Source organism: Scophthalmus maximus, chromosome 4, assembly GCF_022379125.1.
Source record: "Scophthalmus maximus strain ysfricsl-2021 chromosome 4, ASM2237912v1, whole genome shotgun sequence".
Classification (NCBI taxonomy): Eukaryota; Metazoa; Chordata; class Actinopteri; order Pleuronectiformes; family Scophthalmidae; genus Scophthalmus; species Scophthalmus maximus.
This window is the reverse complement of record NC_061518.1, coordinates 21544153-21563690: the sequence shown is the minus strand read 5'-3', so window position 1 is coordinate 21563690 and position 19538 is coordinate 21544153. Positions and strand designations below refer to the sequence as shown.

General features: G+C 45.4%; 1 protein-coding gene across 5 annotated transcripts in view; it reads left to right on the top strand.

Annotated features, from left to right (window-relative positions):
* The window catches only part of LOC118302698 (thrombospondin type-1 domain-containing protein 4-like), a 50658-nt gene that overhangs the window by 14069 nt on the left and 17051 nt on the right, over positions 1 to 19538 (top strand). Inside the window, exon 1 of one of the 5 annotated variants that reach the window (XM_035629058.2) lies at positions 14844 to 15100. The exons of 3 other annotated variants lie outside the window; for them this stretch is intronic. In XM_035629058.2, the coding sequence (XP_035484951.2) occupies positions 14948 to 15100 (153 nt within the window). In that variant the 5' untranslated portion in view covers positions 14844 to 14947. Of the gene's footprint in view, positions 1 to 14843; positions 15101 to 19538 lie in introns of those variants that run through there. One more of the 5 variants, XM_035629060.2, reaches the window with a different exon arrangement.

Below are 19538 nucleotides of genomic sequence, written 5' to 3'. Positions count from 1 at the left end.
AAACACACCTGTGAGTGCAGAGTTGGAGAGACATAAGTCACTGCGCGGGCCTGGCTGTGTGTTCTGTGTGCGCTGGATTCACTTCAACATTCTTATGATCAGAGAAAATATGTCGAAGGAGAAGGTCATCTCCTGTCGGTCACGCTGACCCTGCTGCGTTAACCCCATGTACTTCCCATGCGCCGAAATCCAGCAACCATCTTTGCAACATTATTAATCAAAACAGAAAACCCTCTGACCTCCCATCTTGGCCTCGATCGCAGCTCCACTGCTAACACACTCAACGCGGTGACCCTTCACGAGGGCAGGGCTGAGTCAATACAAATCCTGTAAACTAAACTGATTCACGGGTCTAGATGAATCAATTGCACAAAAACATAATGATTTATTTCCCTGCCTCCTTTAATTATTTTAGGATTCAAACAGCAGCATTCATCAGCAGCTTTTCAGGAAAGGGAGAGGGGTTTTTTTCTTCCCTCATCCTCAATCCCCACTGAGATTTTCTCAGCTGGTTCAGCCATTTGAACTGGCGATCGGCCAATACACAAGCCAAGAGATGATATAAAAACATCTGGATAATTTAATTAAAATCAGAACTACTCTCAACAGTGAAATTAAAACATGACTGTTTTGCTGTCGGTCCAAAAGGCAGCCTGCTCTCCCCTCCAAGGGTAACAGAGGGTAACAGCACACAGCAGACACATACAATGGCATATGAAATATACATAATGCACACAGCAAGAGATGCCATTGCATGTATATTGATTTACGAGAAAAAAAGGACAGAAGAGAGGGAGTTAGCAGCAGCAGTCAGCGGTGCCCGGTCGGATCATCTGACGCTCAGTTGATTTTCGTGCTCTCTGCTTGACCAAACATGATATTTCTTAACTTGTCAAAATGCTTTTTTGTATTTGATTTATTTCTAAATTAAAATTCTAATTATTAACATTAGGGTTTCATATTGTAACTTGCCTTTGTTAGTCTGTTGGTGCACCACTTTGGTTCAAGCATTTTAACAAATATAGGATGCCACAAAAAAATCTATTACAGTCGCATTGAAAATCCTTTGTCCCCTAGAGACGATGACTCCTGCTGATCCCTGAACCTTTTCTCTGGCGCCACCATGAGGTCGACCTTTGTGTTGCAGTATCCTGACAACTGTTGGATGCGGTGCTGTGACATTTGCCCAAGATATTCAAGGTCTCTGGAGGATAAGTTCTAAAAACTTTGGTGAACCCTTAACTTTTTCACCCGAGTGCCACCAGCAGGCACAAAAAACCAATGCGTCCAATGCTGTGGTTTATGAAAAAATAACTGCGAGACTCGTGACATTTTCATCACCCTCGGAATGTCCTTTTTCTACTTAAGTGTATATTAACTAAAGTTAGTAATGAGCTCAGAGGACTGCTGTGGAAATGTGACTAAACCATTAGCATAACTGTGAACTCCGCAGTCTATAATACAGATTTAGTCAATGATGACTGACATAATAATATAGAGTATTTGAATATCAAATATTAAATTGTTGGAAATAAAGTAGCACAAAGTTATACTCCCTCAGAAATCTATAACTGACAGCGAGACTGATGCAATTTGGCCGGACTATATTTTACATTAACAGGTTTGATTTCATGTGTCATCGCAGGCTGACATGTTGTTACATCATTCAGCTGTTAGATGAATGCTAACAGCTGAATGACGCGCGTGGAATAAATGCCTAGTTTTGATGTGGTCCCTGTGGCTTCCGACTCTGCCCAGGAGGCAACCAGCAAGCGCGAGCCACACGTGTGTGTGTTTGTGCGTGTTTGATGGTCTCGAGTGCCGGAATCACATGTAATCAGTACTCTGAGAGGATTGGCCTGCAGAGCCGTCGGGTGAATGTTCTGAATTCTTAAACTGTGTGTGCGTGTTTACAACTTTGTCACTTACAAGCATTAACCAGATTGTATTTTATAGCATGTTTCACACATTCACCGCATACAAATTGTGGTTCTCAGTTGTTGCTCCACGGTAAGCCAGTAGTCGTTTATGGGGCGGCTGTGGCTCAGGAGGTAGAGGGGTTGTCCACAAACCAGAAGGTTGACGGTACGACCACAGCTTCCTCTAGTCGGCATGCCGAAGTATCCTTGGGCGAGACACTAAACCTCTGACACTCTGAGTGTGTGTGTGTGTGTGTGTGTGTGTGTGCGTGTGCGTGCGCGTGCGCGTGTGTGTGTGTCATGAGAATGACTGAAAGTGACTTACACTGTGAAAGTGCTTTGAGTGGTGGATAAGACTAGAAAAACTCTTCTCACCTCTCTCACAAACTGCATTGCCAAACAAAGATGGAAAGGTGGCTACACCACTTCTGCTCTGGTTTTAAAAGTTCACTGTGGGGGTGGGGGGTGGGGGGTTATTATTTTGTTGGTTAGTGTTAATACCAATACGACCAGTAAGGTGAAATCTCCAGGCCAAGCACAGTAAACTAAACACTTGTCAGTTAAACTGCATTTGAACTGAAGCACTTCTCCACTTGAGTCGGTCTCTCACGCGTAGCTGCTGTGAACGGCTGCGCCGTCCCTTAGGCACCGAGAAGTGTTACTGATATTCTCCCACCTGGAGCGCGGCCAGGGACTCAAATGCCTCAGATTCGCATCACATCAAAGCAGACAATAATTTCCAACACATTATTCCAAAAGAGGTAATCCCGCAGGTCAGAGCCTGTCCTTCCAGAGATGCTCCTGTACATTTTTTCTTCTTCCACAAGCCGAAAAAACACTGATGACTCCTCCAAACCAAGACCCAATTTGTCACGGAGTACATCTTTTCCCGAAGGCAAAAGAATTAATTACACACACAAACACACACAACTGTCACATCCCATGCTGCTAGATTCTGCTTTGTTATACATTGTTGTTTCAATCGCCTGCCCTTCGTTGTAAAGTCGGACGAAGAAAGGGACAGAGTCACGTTACAATCACACAATTCAGCAGCTCACCACTGAGTTATTTTCCTTTAGTTTTTGTTTTGGCATCCGTATCGGTCCCATTTTTCTCTCCTGCAGTTTGAGACAGTGGACAGATTTTTAGTCACTTAATCACGATAATGAAAGATGGAATTTGAGAAAATTTGGACGGTACCTTTTGTGTATAGAGGGAAATGTGACTCAATTATGCTGTTGTTTTAACCTCCATATAAACATATGGAGAGGGAATGTGCTCGCCGCGGTGAAAAAAACCCCCGTTTCCTACCACGCAGCCTGCACCGTGTGTGGTTCCTGATACCTCTCCCTGACACTTTTTATGCGGCATGAATAACAACCTAGCTCTGTCCATTTGACCTTTGACCCCCGGCGCCCCTGCAGGCGTCCGTCTCATATTTCTGAATCGGACGCTGTGACACCCCGAGATTGTCCTGCTAGAGACACTCGTAACTATCTCGTTTTACAACTGAAACTAATGAGACAAATCAAGGTCTTACAAGGGTCCTAACCTTGTTTGGTTGGATTCCTAGTTTGCAGTGCTTCAGCATTTTGTCTGATGGGACAAATGTGTGTGATCCCCCCCCCCATATTAATAATATCCGATCTTCAAAAAGTTATACATGCTTTTATGTTTTCCCGCCTGGATTATTGCAACTCACTTTATGTTGGAATCAACCAGAGCTCCCTTCACAGACTCCAATTGGTGCAGAACGCTGCCGCACAAATTTTAACAGGAAACCCAAAAATACGACCATATTACTCCCGTGCTATAGCCAACTTACACTGTCTGCCCATCATGTTCCATATTGATTTTAAAATTGTAATGATAATTTTTCAAGCATTGAATGGCCTTGCGCCTAATATCAACGATTTATTGACCCCCTATGTGCCTGGGCGATCCCTTCGATCATTGGATGCAGCTCTGCTGGTGGTTCCAAGATCCCGGGCCTCTGCTGTCAGAGCCCCCAGACTCTGGAACACTCTACCTATCGATATTAGACGCGCCACATTATTAGCATCTTTTAAATCCCTTCTTAAAACTTTCCGTTAATAGGAGAGCGTATATGAATTTTACATATATTGTTGGGTTGTATCGTTCTTGTTTTTTTGGAGTATTCTATTGCATTGTTGTTGGTTGTGATGTCGACTTTTATTCGCTGCTTTTTCTGGAAAGCACTTTGTAACCTTGTTAAGAAAAGTGCTATAGAAATAAAGTTTATCATTATTTTTATATTCCATCTCCTGGTGTCCACCATGAATTGTCTGCTGTATTGGAGCGTTAGTTCCTGTCCTGAACACTCTGAGGTGCAGCGAGGGTTCGGTGATGTGGTTGCTGGCAGTTCGAACAGAGCGCAACAGGCTTAGTGGTCTGAAGCCTAGACCTGTGTCCGTGAAAACATCGGAGTCAGACAACAATGAGTAACACGCTCCAAACAATTACATAGCACAGTCAAAGAACAGTCAAAGCACACGGAACAGTCAAAACAGTAGAACAGTCAAAGCACAGGCAGATTTCAAGGTTGCTTCTTCCCCACCACACACATTTCAATTGGCCTGCCAATGCTTTTCATTGCTTTTTAGTGTCTGTGCTCACGTACAGACAGTCAACATCCTGAGTGTGAGAGAGTGTTTAGCAAGCCAAGCAGTTACTCACGCTGCTCGCGGTGTGTGTGTGTGTGTGTGTGGTGCTGCCTGCTGGGTCTTTGCCTTCCTTCATGATTTGCCCCGTCCCAGTTGGCTCCAAGGAGATGCTTCAAAACTGCTGAGTAGCACCGCATCGCTGTTCGGATGGCTCAGCAGACAGCTGATGAAATAAATGGGTTTGGACTCACAGGGGGAAAAAAAGAAATATTCCTCTCAGGGGTCTGTAAGGATGATTTCAGTGGTGGACGTGAACCAGTGCTGTAAATTCAAAGCCAGAGGTTGGAATTTCATGCGAGTGTCTCGCTCTCTGTCTCTGTACGTGAGCATAATGTTCAGGTGAGATGTTCAATGGAGTCTCAGACCATTTTCCCTCAGAACTATTAGATCTTTGTACCCACCCATCTGACAAACATAATACAAAACAGATTGTATATTCAGAAAAACATGAATGAGAAATGGCTTTGTTACAATTGCTCAGCAACCAAACAAGTAAAAAAATTACTTTCATGTAAAAAGTAATATGCAAAGAGGAATTACAGTATGGACAAATATGCAAAACTGTTAATTTGATAATTTGATAATAAGTCGATTATCAGTAAATTAACTGTAACAGGAAGGTAAACGGAATGAGTGAAATGTGGATCTACAGTGAACTTACACTAGTTTAACAACAGAAAGAGGAGGAATTGTATGACAAGTGTTTAAAATAGATTGCTATGCTTTAAATTCTAATCATAATCAACATAATCACGTATAATCATATATAATGACACTTGCAACAATTTTTCAGTTGCTTTTATTACTTTAAGGAAACACTATGTCATTTTAGTAAAACTGTAGCACTATGTTTAATACATTTAAAATCCTGTGATCAGTTTCTTTATAAATAAAGTAAAGTAGAAACCCTGAACATTTGGATTTACATGTGTACCGAAGCACATTGGAGGGGAAACTGCTCTGAAGCACTGAAACTCCCCTGAATGTGCTCACTCATTTCAGATGAACAGTGAAAGAAAGATCCCTTTATGGTGGGAATTCCATTCAGCTGCCACTTCTCTCCCTTTCCACGGAGGAAGTGCATTTGAGAAGGGTGTGTGTATTTTTAAAGGGCGATCACCGACCACACACTTCTCTGCCGGCGGTGGTGGGCCCAGCCGAGGGTGAAGCTCCGTTACACACCCCGGCACTCGGTTTTTCGCCTCTTCCTGCCGTTCAGCACACGCGTGCGAGGTTGGAGACGATGATGAAATAACAGGAAAAATCCAGTTGTGAACGCTGAAGTTTAAATGGCTTTGATTTATGTGGATGATAAATGAGCCACATTTTGCGCGACCCCTGTCAAATGTGTTCAGTCGGGTTCTGTTAAGCGCTAACGTTTGCAGAAAAAGCCGAGTTGCGTGGACCTGACAGTTTTCAGCATGGCTTGTTTCCGATGCATTGTTTTACTCCTTATAAAGATGACGGATAGAGCGAGGCTGCGTCCGACCCGGTGCGATGTCAAGGTCCCAGCCGCGGTCTTCCTCTGCGACTGGCCCGTTTCCCAGCTCCCCGAGCGTGGCTCAGGCCCCAAACTCATCAAACAACAGCTCAGGCCACTCCTCCCTCCTCTGCTCTGACGGCCGCATCTGTTTTATGCATTCCCCACTGTGGTGGACAGGCGGACTTGTTAAAAGAGGGGATGAGTGCTCTGATATACAGCCCGGCTGACACAGACGGGTGGAGGTGCCTCCATCCCACCTCTGTCACCACGAGCCCCAGCTGTAGGCCCACCAGGTGTCCCCCCCATCATTACCCTCCACGGATGGTTACGGGTTCACGTCATCGGTAATTGGACGTTTACAGTAACAGATATGATGTGTATTTGCAGAGGGAAAATGCTGCCCTTGTCATCAGTGCTTGCAATATTACATAGATTAGAATAAACTTTAAATGTTGGACATTTTCTGGGTGGGACTCACGAGGGACCTGCAACTGGAGAGTCATGTGACTTACAGAGATAGCTGAGGCCTCAGTAACTTAGCTTTAGGTATAGCCTCATAGCATGTCTGCTTGCTTTGTTTAAGAATGAGAAGACGGCACTCCTTGGGAATTTTGTGAAGCTCCCCCTCGTCAAAGGGAAAAAGATTGTTCTTCAATCTGCCACATTTAGTCTAATGCTTTTACTGTTAATCTAAACAAAACAAATGAAATCTCATCGGGATTCCTGTGAAAACAACGATCGTGAAAGGAAACAGAAGATCTTTAGCAATTTCACTTATGACACTTTATTCGATTTTCCTCCAGAGTCCTACTTTTTGATTTATACTTCACAGTCCTATTACAGCTTCCCCTTTTTTAATTTATAGGTCCGTCACTCAGTGGGAAATCATTCCACCAGCTCTGCTCACGGTGCTCAGAGAAATACCAGATGAGCTGAGCTCACTACTACTGTAATTCCATGATTAGACAAACAAATAATTCCTACTCAAAAGTGCTTAGGGTACCATTTTTCACATAAAACCACATTGTCATGCACTCATTGTGGTCCCTAGATACTACTGTAATAACAGCTTGCAGAGCCAATAGTATTCAGTGAGAAATTTGTGATTTCACTAGTTTTGCTTTTCCGTTGGTAATGTGCCCCTCATTTTGCAGGAAGTACTGAAGCATTCCATCATAAGTCTCTCCAGGGATGGCAATGTACGTCGTCAATTGGACAACCACTTTGACACTTAAAGGGACAATAGCGATTTTAATCTTATATACTTTTTAAAAAAATACCGTTTAGTTTTTTTCCGGTGCAGCCCTGGCTCTGTAAATTAAAAATGAAAAAAAAAAGAAATGCTGCGGACCGCATCACACAACACAGGGTGTGCAGTTTGTAAACAGTGTTTCTCCAAAATGGCTGTTATTATTTCAACAACCAGCCTGTTGGCCTGTCATTAAATTGTGCACAGTATTTGACGATATTCTCAAATGACGATCCTTCAAACTCCTCATTTTGTGCCATCGCCAGATCAAGATTTCAGTTTGTCCCGTATCATTATGTCATATTATATTAACATCAACACTCTCTCTCTCCCTCTCAGACACTCACACACCTACACACATACATGCACAATAACAACGGACCCATCTGTCATAGTTGGTCTGCCGCTCTCACTAGGTCAGTTTGGCCCCCTGGAGCACTTCCACTTTGGTGGGCCGGTGGGACACTTGGCCTGGTGTGTGTGTGTGTGTGTGTGTGTGTGTGTGTGTGTGTGTGTGTGTGTGTGTGTGTGTGTGTGTGTGTGTGTGTGTGTGTGTGTGTGTGTGTGTGTGTGTGTGTGTGTGTGTGTGTGTGTGTGTGTGTGTGTGTGTGTGTGTGTGTGTGTGTGTTCACTGCTTTGGACTATTTGTTACATTAATAAACCTATAGACTTCAAACTTCACCAAAGTTAGCATTTGGAAAACTTCACTGCCAGACATTCTAGTACGGGCAGAAAACATAAGTGAGCTGAAATATATAATCCTGAAATAGAGATACTGTTTCTTCTATAACTTCCCTCCACCGAGAATCAAAGTTCAGGTTCAGGCCTGGATCCAGTCGTGATACACTATCCCTCTTGATGACACTTGTTAGGCCACTTGTTGCTGTCAAGAGGCCTTGGATATGAGGATTCCAGTTGGAGGAGACAAAACGGTGGCCGAGAAGTTAAGATGTGAACAAGATGACAGATTGATGACTTTGTTTGGTTTAAAAAAAACTTCCTGGATCTTGACGGGGGCCTGCTTGCCCCCCCCTACTGGCTCTCGCTGGCCCGTGTCGGCCCTTACTGGCTCTGTGTGACTGGGGCAGGGTTTCCTTTACATTGATTTATTTATGGCGGCCCGCCACATCATCAACACTCGCTCTCTCTCTCACACACACACACACACACACACACATATAGACACACACACACACATACACATACGTGCACAACAACGGACCCATCTGTCATTGTTGGGCTGGCCGTCTTACTGGGTCAAGTTGGCCCCCTTGAGAACTGCCACTTCGGTGGGCCGGTGGACCCTTGGCCTGGACTGTGTGTGTGTGTGTGTGTGTGTGTGTGTGTGTGTGTGTGTGTGTGTGTGTTGGGCTCATTGGCCAATCACAGCTTGTTATCAACCCTGACCAGCCTGACCTGGATTTGTTGTTGTTCATTTATATATTTGTCACAAATGATTTGATAATTGATTTAAGAAAGAGGCTCTGGGTTCGAGACCAAGACACTTGTTCTTCTGTGCCACACTTTTGCTGGGATCTGCCACGGCTCATAAAGTCTTTCTCCAGGCGACGGAGGAGCTATTAGCTTTGTAAATGGGACCTCCTTCAAGCTGAAAGCAAAGTGCCTGCGTGTCCCATCTGTCCCATTTCATACATTTCCAACACGTTGGTGGTTTCACTCTTCATATCCTGTATTTTATATTCTATCTGTTCATTTCCTCTAGATAATGGTGTTGTTCCCCCCCCAGTTCTGCCTTTCGTCACTCTTAAAACGATTTGCTCACACACACAAAGAAATGTCAAAGGAGTATAAATAAATGTTTGTACGCTTTTTTTGTTACATATACTGGATTATGTTGGTATGGTCGACTACCACACAGCAAATACTGGACCACAGGGAGAGCAGAAGGCGAGCCAGTGCTCGGCTCTCAGTTGAACTTCCATTTCCTGATCCTATTCTCGCAGCTCAGCACAACAACAACTAGGGCCAGCAGCCTCAGCTATTGATGTCAGCAGAAATAAAGACTTCATTTGTATTTGCACGATCGGACCCAAGCATTTTTTTTCCCTTTTGGACTTGATTCAGGACAACACCAGAAATCTCTTCACGAGAGCCATATGTACAGATGAAGGAGAGAAATGGGGGGGGGGGGGGGGGGGGGGGGGGGGAATGGGAAAATAAGTTTTTTTTTAGTTTAATCCACTAAACCACTGTTGTACACAGTGAGGCATGCCACGATCATATGCATTCATGTCACAGTGTGCAGACCCATAATATAATGTACTGACCCATGGTCATGATTTGCTCAGCATGTGTGGTTCTGTGCGGAGACTAAGCAGGTGGACCGATAATAGATATTCGATAGATGGATACGTGGCAAATAAGACAGACAGTGACTGGGGGACGGCAGCGGATGAGCAGTGCGCCCGGTGGCTGACACGCGGCAGGTTGAGCGCAGTGAGTCCCAGTGTCCGGTCTACGGGACAGATTTATGAGGGCGCACTATACAGATACGAGGTTGTATTTTTAGCGGCTCGGCGGTCACGCAGGTCCCCCTCGGACAGACGGCCAGTTGACAGCGATTGGCTGCTACCTGGGTGGCAGTCAATTGAAGGGACAGTTGAGCACATTTCATGCCTCGTCGGTTTGTTTGGAATGTCAGAGTTCTGGAGCCCTCAATGTGTGGTCAGCGCTCGCTGGTCGCCAGGAATGTAGGGCCGTTTGGAAGGGAGATAAGAAATGAAGGTGTGTGTGCGTGTGTGGATGTGTTTAAACATACTGTATTTTTATTGGTGTGCACGATATTAATTCTGAATAGCTCTTTGGGAATGTGTATTTTAATATCAGGATGCGTTAAGTGTGTGTGTGTGCTTGTAAATGTGTGAATCTATCACTCAGACTGTGTGTCTGTACTGTAGGTTATCTGCTCTGGGTCAAACCCCATTGTAGACTCTTATCTGATGGCGTCTAACGGCTTAATTAACCAAAGGCATCCTGCGGGATCCGTAAAGACATTAAACGAGTCGACGCAGGACTCCTCTTCTCCGTTTGCTCCTCGTCTTGTCAGTCAGTCACAGTTTTGTGTTTCACAAAAGCCTCTTATTGAGGTCAAGTCGGCCGAGTGACTAATGGGGCTTGGAGCCTTTACAGGCCACAGTCTGCGTCTGCGATCGACACTCACTCAATGAAAGAAGAACCGTTTCACTCTTCAAGCCTTCTTAGTTGAAAACATATTTTAAGACGACGACGCCGTCGGAGACAATCACATTTATTTTTGGAATGAGTTTACAGCCTTTAATCAGCAGCCAGAGAGTTGTTGGATGTAGGAGCAACTGGATGTGGTTGTAGATCCTTGAAGGCGCTTCACCTCTCATCCAAGAGGCTTCTTCAGTTCTAACCAATAATCGTCAAGAAACTACAACCAAGTCCAGGTGCTCCTGATTCAGAACCCGTTTTTGGATAACCGTGACCTGGATGGATGAATGAGAATCTCCACAGACATTAATCAGCATCTGCCAGCTCCTAAAGGTCCAGGGGAAGAAGGTACAGTACTGTCTGTGTGAGCAACATGACAAACGCACTTCTGAAAGACCAGACCAGTCTACTATAAAGCTACACAGCAAGACTTTGTTGGAGATTGGTTAATGGTCATTGGCCGGTTCAGAATCGAATGCTTGCTTCCTTCCCCACTGACGTGACTTAGTTTTGTGAGGCGTGCATGACAAGTGTGAAATTAAAGGGACTCTGCACTAATCTTACACATGAAGAATCCTTTTAGTTTGCCTTGTATTATCTTACAAGGCTCTGATGGCTTTTAAGTTTGGTTAAATAATGATTATAATAATCCTGATGAAGTCGTGATGAATTCCCCCCCACAAATTAAAAACGGAAAGCCTTCGGTACAAACATGTTGAGCTCAATCCTTCAAAAATCAAGATATCTATTGCCTCTACGTCAACATTTACATTTTTTTTTTTCTTGTCCTGTCTCATGACAATTGCCCCAAATTTAAAGACATGCGATACGAACTAGAGCAGCAGTTTGACAAGTGGCTGATGTCAGACGTTCCCAGGAAAGAACTGGAGAAAAACATCTCTGAAATGATTTGTGGGGAACAGTTGCACAAACCCAACCTAACGTTCAAAGTAATTTATCGCGTGCTTCATTTTCGCTTTTATTCCTTTTACGTTTTGTGTTTGTATTGAAGCTATTTATTGCATTTTGGCCATCCAGATGTGGCCACCTGTGGCGAAAGCAGGAGCAACACATACATTTTCTTGATCACAGACTCAGAAGCTACAACAGTGGAGACTCAAACCTCATGCGGCACCGGTGGCCCTGGTGTTGATCCAAACAACACAGAGATGGGAAAGGAATCAGTGTTTGATTGAAATGAAAGCCCACACGCAGCACCTGTGCAGTAGTTTCAGGATGGCGTCTGGTTAAAGACCTCTGATGTACAGTAACTATTTTATATCTTTTTCGAGTCAGCAGACTCTCGACTGACGTTTTCTCTCTTTTTCCTTTTTTTTCCAAGTAAGAAAATAGAAGCAGCAGGCTCCCTCAGCCACACCTTGCCCCTCCCAGCCCCAATCCCCTCTCCACCTGCTTTATTCATCATCTCTCCTCCCTCCATCCACTCCTGCCCTCTTCAGTCAAATACATTGCTTAAAGAGAGCAATCATGGGACATACATGCCTGGCCTTGCTGAATAATATGTATCCCAGCTGCACAAAAATCACGTGTTCTCTCTTCCTACGTTCAGCCTTTTTTTTTTTTTTTTAACTAATCAAGTTAACAGATTAGACCGTTTGGGGAGAGGTGGATGAAAATGAATGGAGATGCTGGAATTGAGATTTGTTGGATATTTTGAACGTGGCTGCCAAGGATGTGGAAGCACATGTGTCCACATCCTGTTCGCTCATCCTTAGGTGTGAGCAGGTATGGGACATGATGTACGGTAGATTGATGACAGGGATATTAGAGCTGCCAGGGAGAGTGTTGTCCCGCCGAGGCCACACCTGCTGAAGTGCTCGCAGACGCAGTTGTGCTAATGAATTTTGGATTTAAATGTCCACCGAACGCCAAGAAAAGCTGGAAACGTGACAGAGAATAAGAGGAGCTGAATAGCAGCTATTGTGTGAGAGTGTGTGTGTGTGTGTGTGTGCGTGTGTGTGTGTCTGTCGGACGCTGACGGAGTGCAGCAACGTGGAGCCCACCTGCTGTAGAGCGCGACTCTGACGTGTGTGGCTCGGAGGCCGGAGGAATCAGGCGCCTGGAGCCGAGGTTGCTTCGGGGCTGACCCACTTGTTGGAGGAAACAAAGACCCTGGGGTCGGCCTGGCCCCGCCCGACCTCTGGGCGCCATGCCTCCATAATGAGATCTGTCCAGGTCAGAGGCAGATCAGGGCAGCAGGAGACCCGTGTCTGTGGGCCCGTCGTGACGGATGAGCTGCTGAAAAGGGCCGCTCCCCCTCCCACACGTCTGCAGCTGTGCTGTGTTTTTGTTCCTGGAGAGATTTTTGTTACTGTGCATACTGTATGCGATGCTTCATGGTGTGTGTGTGTGTGTGTGTGTGTGTGTGTGTGTGTGTGTGTGTGTGTGTGTGTGTGTGTGTGTCTCAGCTGAAAGTGTGCCAGCGTTAGCCAAGCCAGTTGCAGGTGTGGAGAGAGTCGCTTCTTGCTTACTTACTCTTGCTTGCTGTTGCAGAATATCTTAAAAGCTGTGGCAGGCGGTGACTCGAGTATAGTACTGGCATGCATATCATTACCAGGCAAATACTTTGCGATCTTTTCAGCGGACCAGTTGTACACATGAAATCTGAAGTCCTGAGGTTCATGGAAGCTGGTGATTTTCAGTTGGTAGTGTCACGGCGAAGGGGAATCCAGATGTCCATTAATTCAATATACAGTCAGCTGCACGTGTCTACCTGCCCTTCCTCTCTGTATCCATGCATCCTCACATCTTCTGACATCTCTATTCCATGTTGTTAACATGAAATTGAAACTTAATTGCTTACACACACACACACACACACACACACATATATACTGTATATATATATAAACATTTGTAAAATGACAAAACAGGAACACAACTTTACAAAAAATTGTGCTCCCTATCTTCCTTTCATTTTGAAAAAAACGTGGCAAACATTCTGTGATGCTCTGTTTGTGTCAGTCAGTCATTTAATCTCATTTGAGATCTTTTGCAACCCACTTGATCTGTTCCATATCTGTACATGAATGCTTTGGTCCAAAGTGACACTGGCTCGCTCTGACAGGAGGAGGTCAAGAAGTTCTTGTCCCCAAAAACTTCCAAACCTGAGGAGCTTTGATGCAGTGTGTAAAGTGAACGAATGTGCTCTGGTACAGTAAAATCGAAAACAACATTTTACGACACAATTAACAGCAAATATATTTGAAGTAGGCCGATATATACCATACACTTAAGAAATGGAACATAGAGCATAAAACACTGCATAAAGAGTTTGTCAAAGTCAAGGAATATCGTCATTAGTTGCAAGAAGTCAAACTCTCACCACGAAGATTTGCAGTAGATTTGATTTCACCTGTCTTTCTGTTTTTTCGTGTCGTATCGTCTCGCCCCTCTCTCCTTCTGTTCCCACCATGTGTGGCCCGGTGCGCGGCTCATCTGACACACAGTCCTTCACTGCATTCAGCAGACTGTGCGTGCAGGGGCATGCTGCGGTCTCGGTGTGCCACTTCAAAACAGAATTTTTTTTATTTTTTATTATCTTGTGGTGTATTCGTGGCCCCGTGCTCGCAGAAGTCTCTCTGTGCAGAACCCGCTCCGGCCACACTGTCCCTGATGCGTTCGGCCTGGCCACACAATGTTATGAGAAAACCGACCGTCAGATACGAGGATGCAGAGCCTTCTCCTTACTTCTTCGGCATGTCCCGGTGAATTAGGGGTTACTGTCGTGGAAACAAGACCGTGCAGCTTTATTATTTGCCTGTTTCTCTTATTCAGCGGTGTGGTTGCAGTGTCGGGGAGGAGCGTGCGAAGGCAATGCCCCTCCCTCGCGCTGTAACTCTGCGCCTCCTATTCGCTGGCATCCCTCGAAGATGGCGTGCCCACCTGCCAATTATTTTCACGCACTTATAACCAACGTGGTTTTGCTTACACGTTCATTCCAGGCCCGCAAGGATTTCCTCCCCCTCGCTCACTTTTCTCTGTCACATTGAAGATATTCACCAAAACTTCCTGTCTGGCTTCCAATTCACTGTCAGCGGTAGCTGCCACACTCTCCTCTCTGCTTCCTTTCTCTCCTGTCTCTCTCTCTCCCTCCTATTCATTTTCTACCTCTCACTCCCCCCCCCCCCCTTTAAAAAGGCTCCAGTCCCCCCCCCCACCCCATATCTCCCCTAGCTGCACCTCCCCCAGCTCAGTTTACAAGGGGAGCTCTTGGAGTCTTCTGCTCTGTAGTGAGAGGTTGTTGGGGTTTTTTTTTTTGGTTTTTTTTGGGAGGGGGGGGGGGGGCATTCTCAAAGCTGCCTTGGTGAGGAAGAGGCTGACAGGGGAGCGGCCACTGCACTCGTGCGGACGCCTGAGTGACTGCTCCAGAACGTTTCTGTGGCCACATGAGAGAATGCTGCCAGGACCGTCTCTTCTGCTGCTCCTCTGCCTCCACATGCGTGTGCAGGGGAAGCCGCGGCCCCAGGTAGGACCCGCCTCACCTCCGCCGGCGCCCGGAGGAGCCCGCGAGAGAGAGGGGATTCCCATGGACGTTGAAACTCTGCCTGTAAGAGTCGCACTGCACGCTGCTTTGCTCATGTGTGTTTTTCTTAAGCAGGGGCAGCGAGGCTCGGGCCATGGTTGACACACGCGTGCCGCATGCTTGTCATCTCCAGAAGTGCTGTGATTTACCGGACATGGTGATGAGATCCGCTCAGATTAAGACACCTCAGTCACAGGCTGTAGATGCATGTAAGCCCGGTGCTAATTTCCCCACCAGTTTTTCAGTGCTGGTGAGCAGCATTTGGAGAGGGTCACTCCGTCGCTTGGCCCGTCAGTGCAGCCCTGTGAGCTGGTCCGCGCACTGCAGTGGAGGTATTTACAGTACGGCTCTTTTTTTCCGCCGTGGCTCTGCTCGCTCTACGGAGCTCTTTATTTTTCCACAGCACATTCGCGGGGCTTCTTGTGGGATTAGATTTCCCTGCGAGTGGAAGACTCGCCAGGTCCGGCCTGTCGTGGGGCCGTAAAGATGTACTTGGAACTCTATTAGGGACGGAGCGCACGCCTGAATTAGCCCGTCGCCGCCTGCATGTGGGCCGGGCCCAGTCAGTCCCCGCTCACCTGTTCGCCGATGATTGATGAGGCGGCGGTGTGAGGTGCCTGAGGTTGTTAGTGCAAACTTGTGAAGTGCCAAGGGCTCGATGAGGACGTCCGCGCCAGTTCTACGCGGCTGAGGGGTTTTCTTTAAATGTGTGTTGAGTTGCGTTTCGTCCCTTGTTGAGTGTTGGAAAAAAAGAAATATGCAGAGTAAATAGCAGCGAGGCTGCATCTTTTCGGGGGGAAGTCAAGCTGACAGATGTCACCGTGAATATTTATCGGAATCAGATCCAAGTTAACTCAAACCGCAGCACCATGAATCCGCACAGTCGCAGACATCAACCCTGCGCCATCAACGACAACATGTTTTGTCCTCCGCCATGCGCGGTGATGTCCGGCTTCACCATCCGCCTCAACAAGCACGGACTGAAGACCGCTCACGTCGCCTTGCATAAGGACGACCACGTATCCTTTTTTGTGTAATGTGTTATGTTGTATTGTTTTTTGTGGTAATGTTTCGAGGTGTCTGTGTTTTGACATCGGTGTTTCAGTTCCTCACTGAGTGAAGTCTCACAGATTTTAAAAACCCAATATGTAGGAAGTATTGAAGTTGAAACCTTTACCTTTACAACAGCGAGTTTGCATGTATGATGAATATGAAAAAAAACCCTTTATGTTTTATGTAATGAAGAAACGTTTATTTCTTTTTTCTTTTTGTGCTTGTCGTGCACCTGCCTAAGTTTCTTCCTTGATGATGCGTCCTTAGAATAACAGTGAAATACTGCTTCATTGACTTTGGGTTGGTCAAAAGCTTTCCGCTGCTTCGAGATAGCAATTCGCCTCCAATCTGACCTCCCTCATTTTTAGGGTCGACACGCCCATAGTGCATGTATTAAAACAATAACAGAAAAAAAAAAAGACAAATGCGTCAGTCCGGAACGAGCAGAGACAGTTGGGTTTGTGCTCGCTGCTGCTTTGAGCCAGGTGTAAGACAGTTCCCCTATCATGTTGTGACTGAATCAAACCACAGGGAGTCAAACTGTCAGATTTCTTTTGAACATTAGAAATTTGAATTTTAATAGATGTGTCAACACCAGTTACATACGGAGGATGCAAAACAACTCCATAGTATTCAGTCATGTTTTATAGCTGCGGTGACACTGACACTAAAAACTGTAGTGTAGTGTATGTGTGTATTCTTATGAGTCACGCAGCTCCTTTCAAGATAGCAGTGGTATAGTGTAACTTTCAATCCTTTTGGTATTCCGTTGCTTTTCGTCAACTGAGGTTGAAAGTCCTCCATGTATCATGTCGTCTGTCCATTATCTCTGAGTGTTAATCCTCGGCGGAGACCAGTCTGTCATTCTGCTCCCAGAACGGCAGAGCAGCGATGTCAGGTGAAACCCTTATGCATTTTAATGGCTGCAGATTCACCATGCTCACTGCTATTTCGGAGTGTTTTACAAGCAGGGGAGCCTTTAGTGAAGACACTGAGCCCTTCGCCCCGGGTTATGAGGGCAGTTTGTGGTATGGATGAGGCCTCTTTTTTTTTTTTTTTTACTGTTATAGGATCACAGGTCTCACCACTCATGCCTGCATCTGCCGTCACCACTTGGCGACAAATGCTTGGACCGGTTGGCACGATATCCTGTGGATATGATAACCTGATTTCATTTTTGCAACTCTCAGTCCTGCAAAATGATCTGTTCCATACAAAAAAGTCACAATGGCTTTATAATTCAATTTGTAAATTTGTTGGGAGCATAACTGCCACTTGATTGGTCCTCAGCTCATCTCCTTCTAGTTACAGTATATAATCCCATTTTTGGTTTGACACATGTTGCTACTGACTTCAAGAAATGGTATGTTGTGGAGAGCGGAAAGCTGAGGGATTACTATCCAAAACACCAGGGCTTGTGTTTCTATTTGTGGCTTAAACCCCCCCCCCGCCTCTGTTAGTCTTCTAGGTAGTGTTCCCATTATTCCAGAGCCAAAAGTGAAATCTGAGGAAAGGAGAAAATTGAATAAATATGCCACTTTGGAGCTATTGATGAAGTCACATCTTCCAGTGCGTGCATAAATGTCCACTGAACACTGTGCCATGTTGCGTGATGGTAAACTTGAGGTTAATTAATAATATATATATATAAACTGAATAAAATAAGGTTTAGTACAAGTTTAGGAGTTGGGAATAATTGCTGTCTCTTTAATATTCCAATGTTTTCGCCTGACTTGTTATAAAGGGACGATCGTGTAAAGGGGCTCTTAAATATGCAGTTGGTGGATACATATACTTTATGGTAAAAGACTTTGCTAAATGTCTGCATTTGCACAGTTACTGATTCATGCAGAAGACTTAGATATAGCATGCAGCATTGTTTGCTCTCTACTCCAGGTAGTAAGACAATGATGAGAGCTAAAAGTAGAGCGAAAGTCAAGTGAATGTAAATAGACAATTCCTCATATCCTTAATCTCATTGCATTACTGCTAATCAATATTTCTGTAGGTTGTTAAATGCATGTATTCCTCAGATCAACATGTGATTCTGCCAAAGAGGAAATTGCTCTAATGTGCTGTACCAACATTACATATTTCACACAGTCAGTCCATGTTGGCCAGCGGTTCACTCGGTTTATTGGTGAGGACGTCAGCTGAGAACTTGTTGGCAGTTGCCTTCATGGATGCAGATGTGTTTGAAGTGCTGACTGAAGAGGAAGCAGCGTCGCCTGCCCCTGCTCATTAATGCCACGATCCAACGGCATCCCGGCATGTGGGAGGCAGATGCTGGTCGCCATGACGGCCACGGTGTGCACGTCACGTGACACACGGGGGGCTCTATAACCGTGCACGATTTCATCCTCATCTAAACCCAACTTTAAAGCCGGATTCAATCATAACCTTTTCCTGATTTTTAATTTATTTAATTTTCCTCTGTCCACGGGATGTTTGTAAGATCTCAGTAATGTCCTTCCCAGACGCAGCATCGTGACTCGTGGTCACTTCCACTATAAATTCTTTGTCTTTGGGCTGATGTTGCCTCTGTATTCTCACCTGGAAGTCAAGTTAGGGGCTGTATTGCTTTTCCAGATGAGCTGGTGTGTCGCGGCTGACCAAGTCATGATAACTCCGCTGGCCATTTGCCAAAGAACACTGAGAAATGTTTGTTGTGTGAAGAGGTGTGGAAATCCCCAAAAGTGTTGGCCACACTGCGCCCTTGAACCGGGCGCTCATTAATATGTTTCAAAATACTGCACTTCTTCCATCCTGGGATGCATTTTTGTTGTAGGGATGTAGATTATAACATGCCTTTATTCCCAGAGTCTCCCTGTGCGGAGCCGTGCTAATGTCCCACTCGCTCTGCCTGGCAGGAAGCACTCTGTTGGCTGACGCGGAGGACATACACAGCCTGTCGGTGTTGTAATGGAACATTTTGTTTACAGCAGTGTAACTGGTGTGGCACATTCGAAGTTTGCGAAAACGTGTTCTGAAGGGAGACAGAAGTTCATGTCTCACTGTATTGTTTTTTTTTGTTGTTGTTGTTGTCTTTTTTGCTTTTGGCAGTAAGTAGGAAAGCTGAGCAGTAAACCGCCAAGACTCAGGTTAGAAGGTCAGCCCGTGTGGACTCATGTGGATTCAGACTCGGAGGGAGGTTAACCACTGCACCATCTCTAGACTAAGAAAACATCCGTTTATTCATACCCTCCTGATTTCATTGTTTTTTTTGGAGAGTTTTCTTTTTGGGACCAGCGGTATGCAGCCATGTTAGTTCTGGGTAAATCTCAGATCATTTGAACAGAAACTGAAACAGGCCGCACCAGGCTTCACACTGACTCCTCACATTTTGTTGGTGTTGATATGTTTTCCATCATGTGGCCAACCATAGTTGCCTAACCTACAGTGCTGCTGC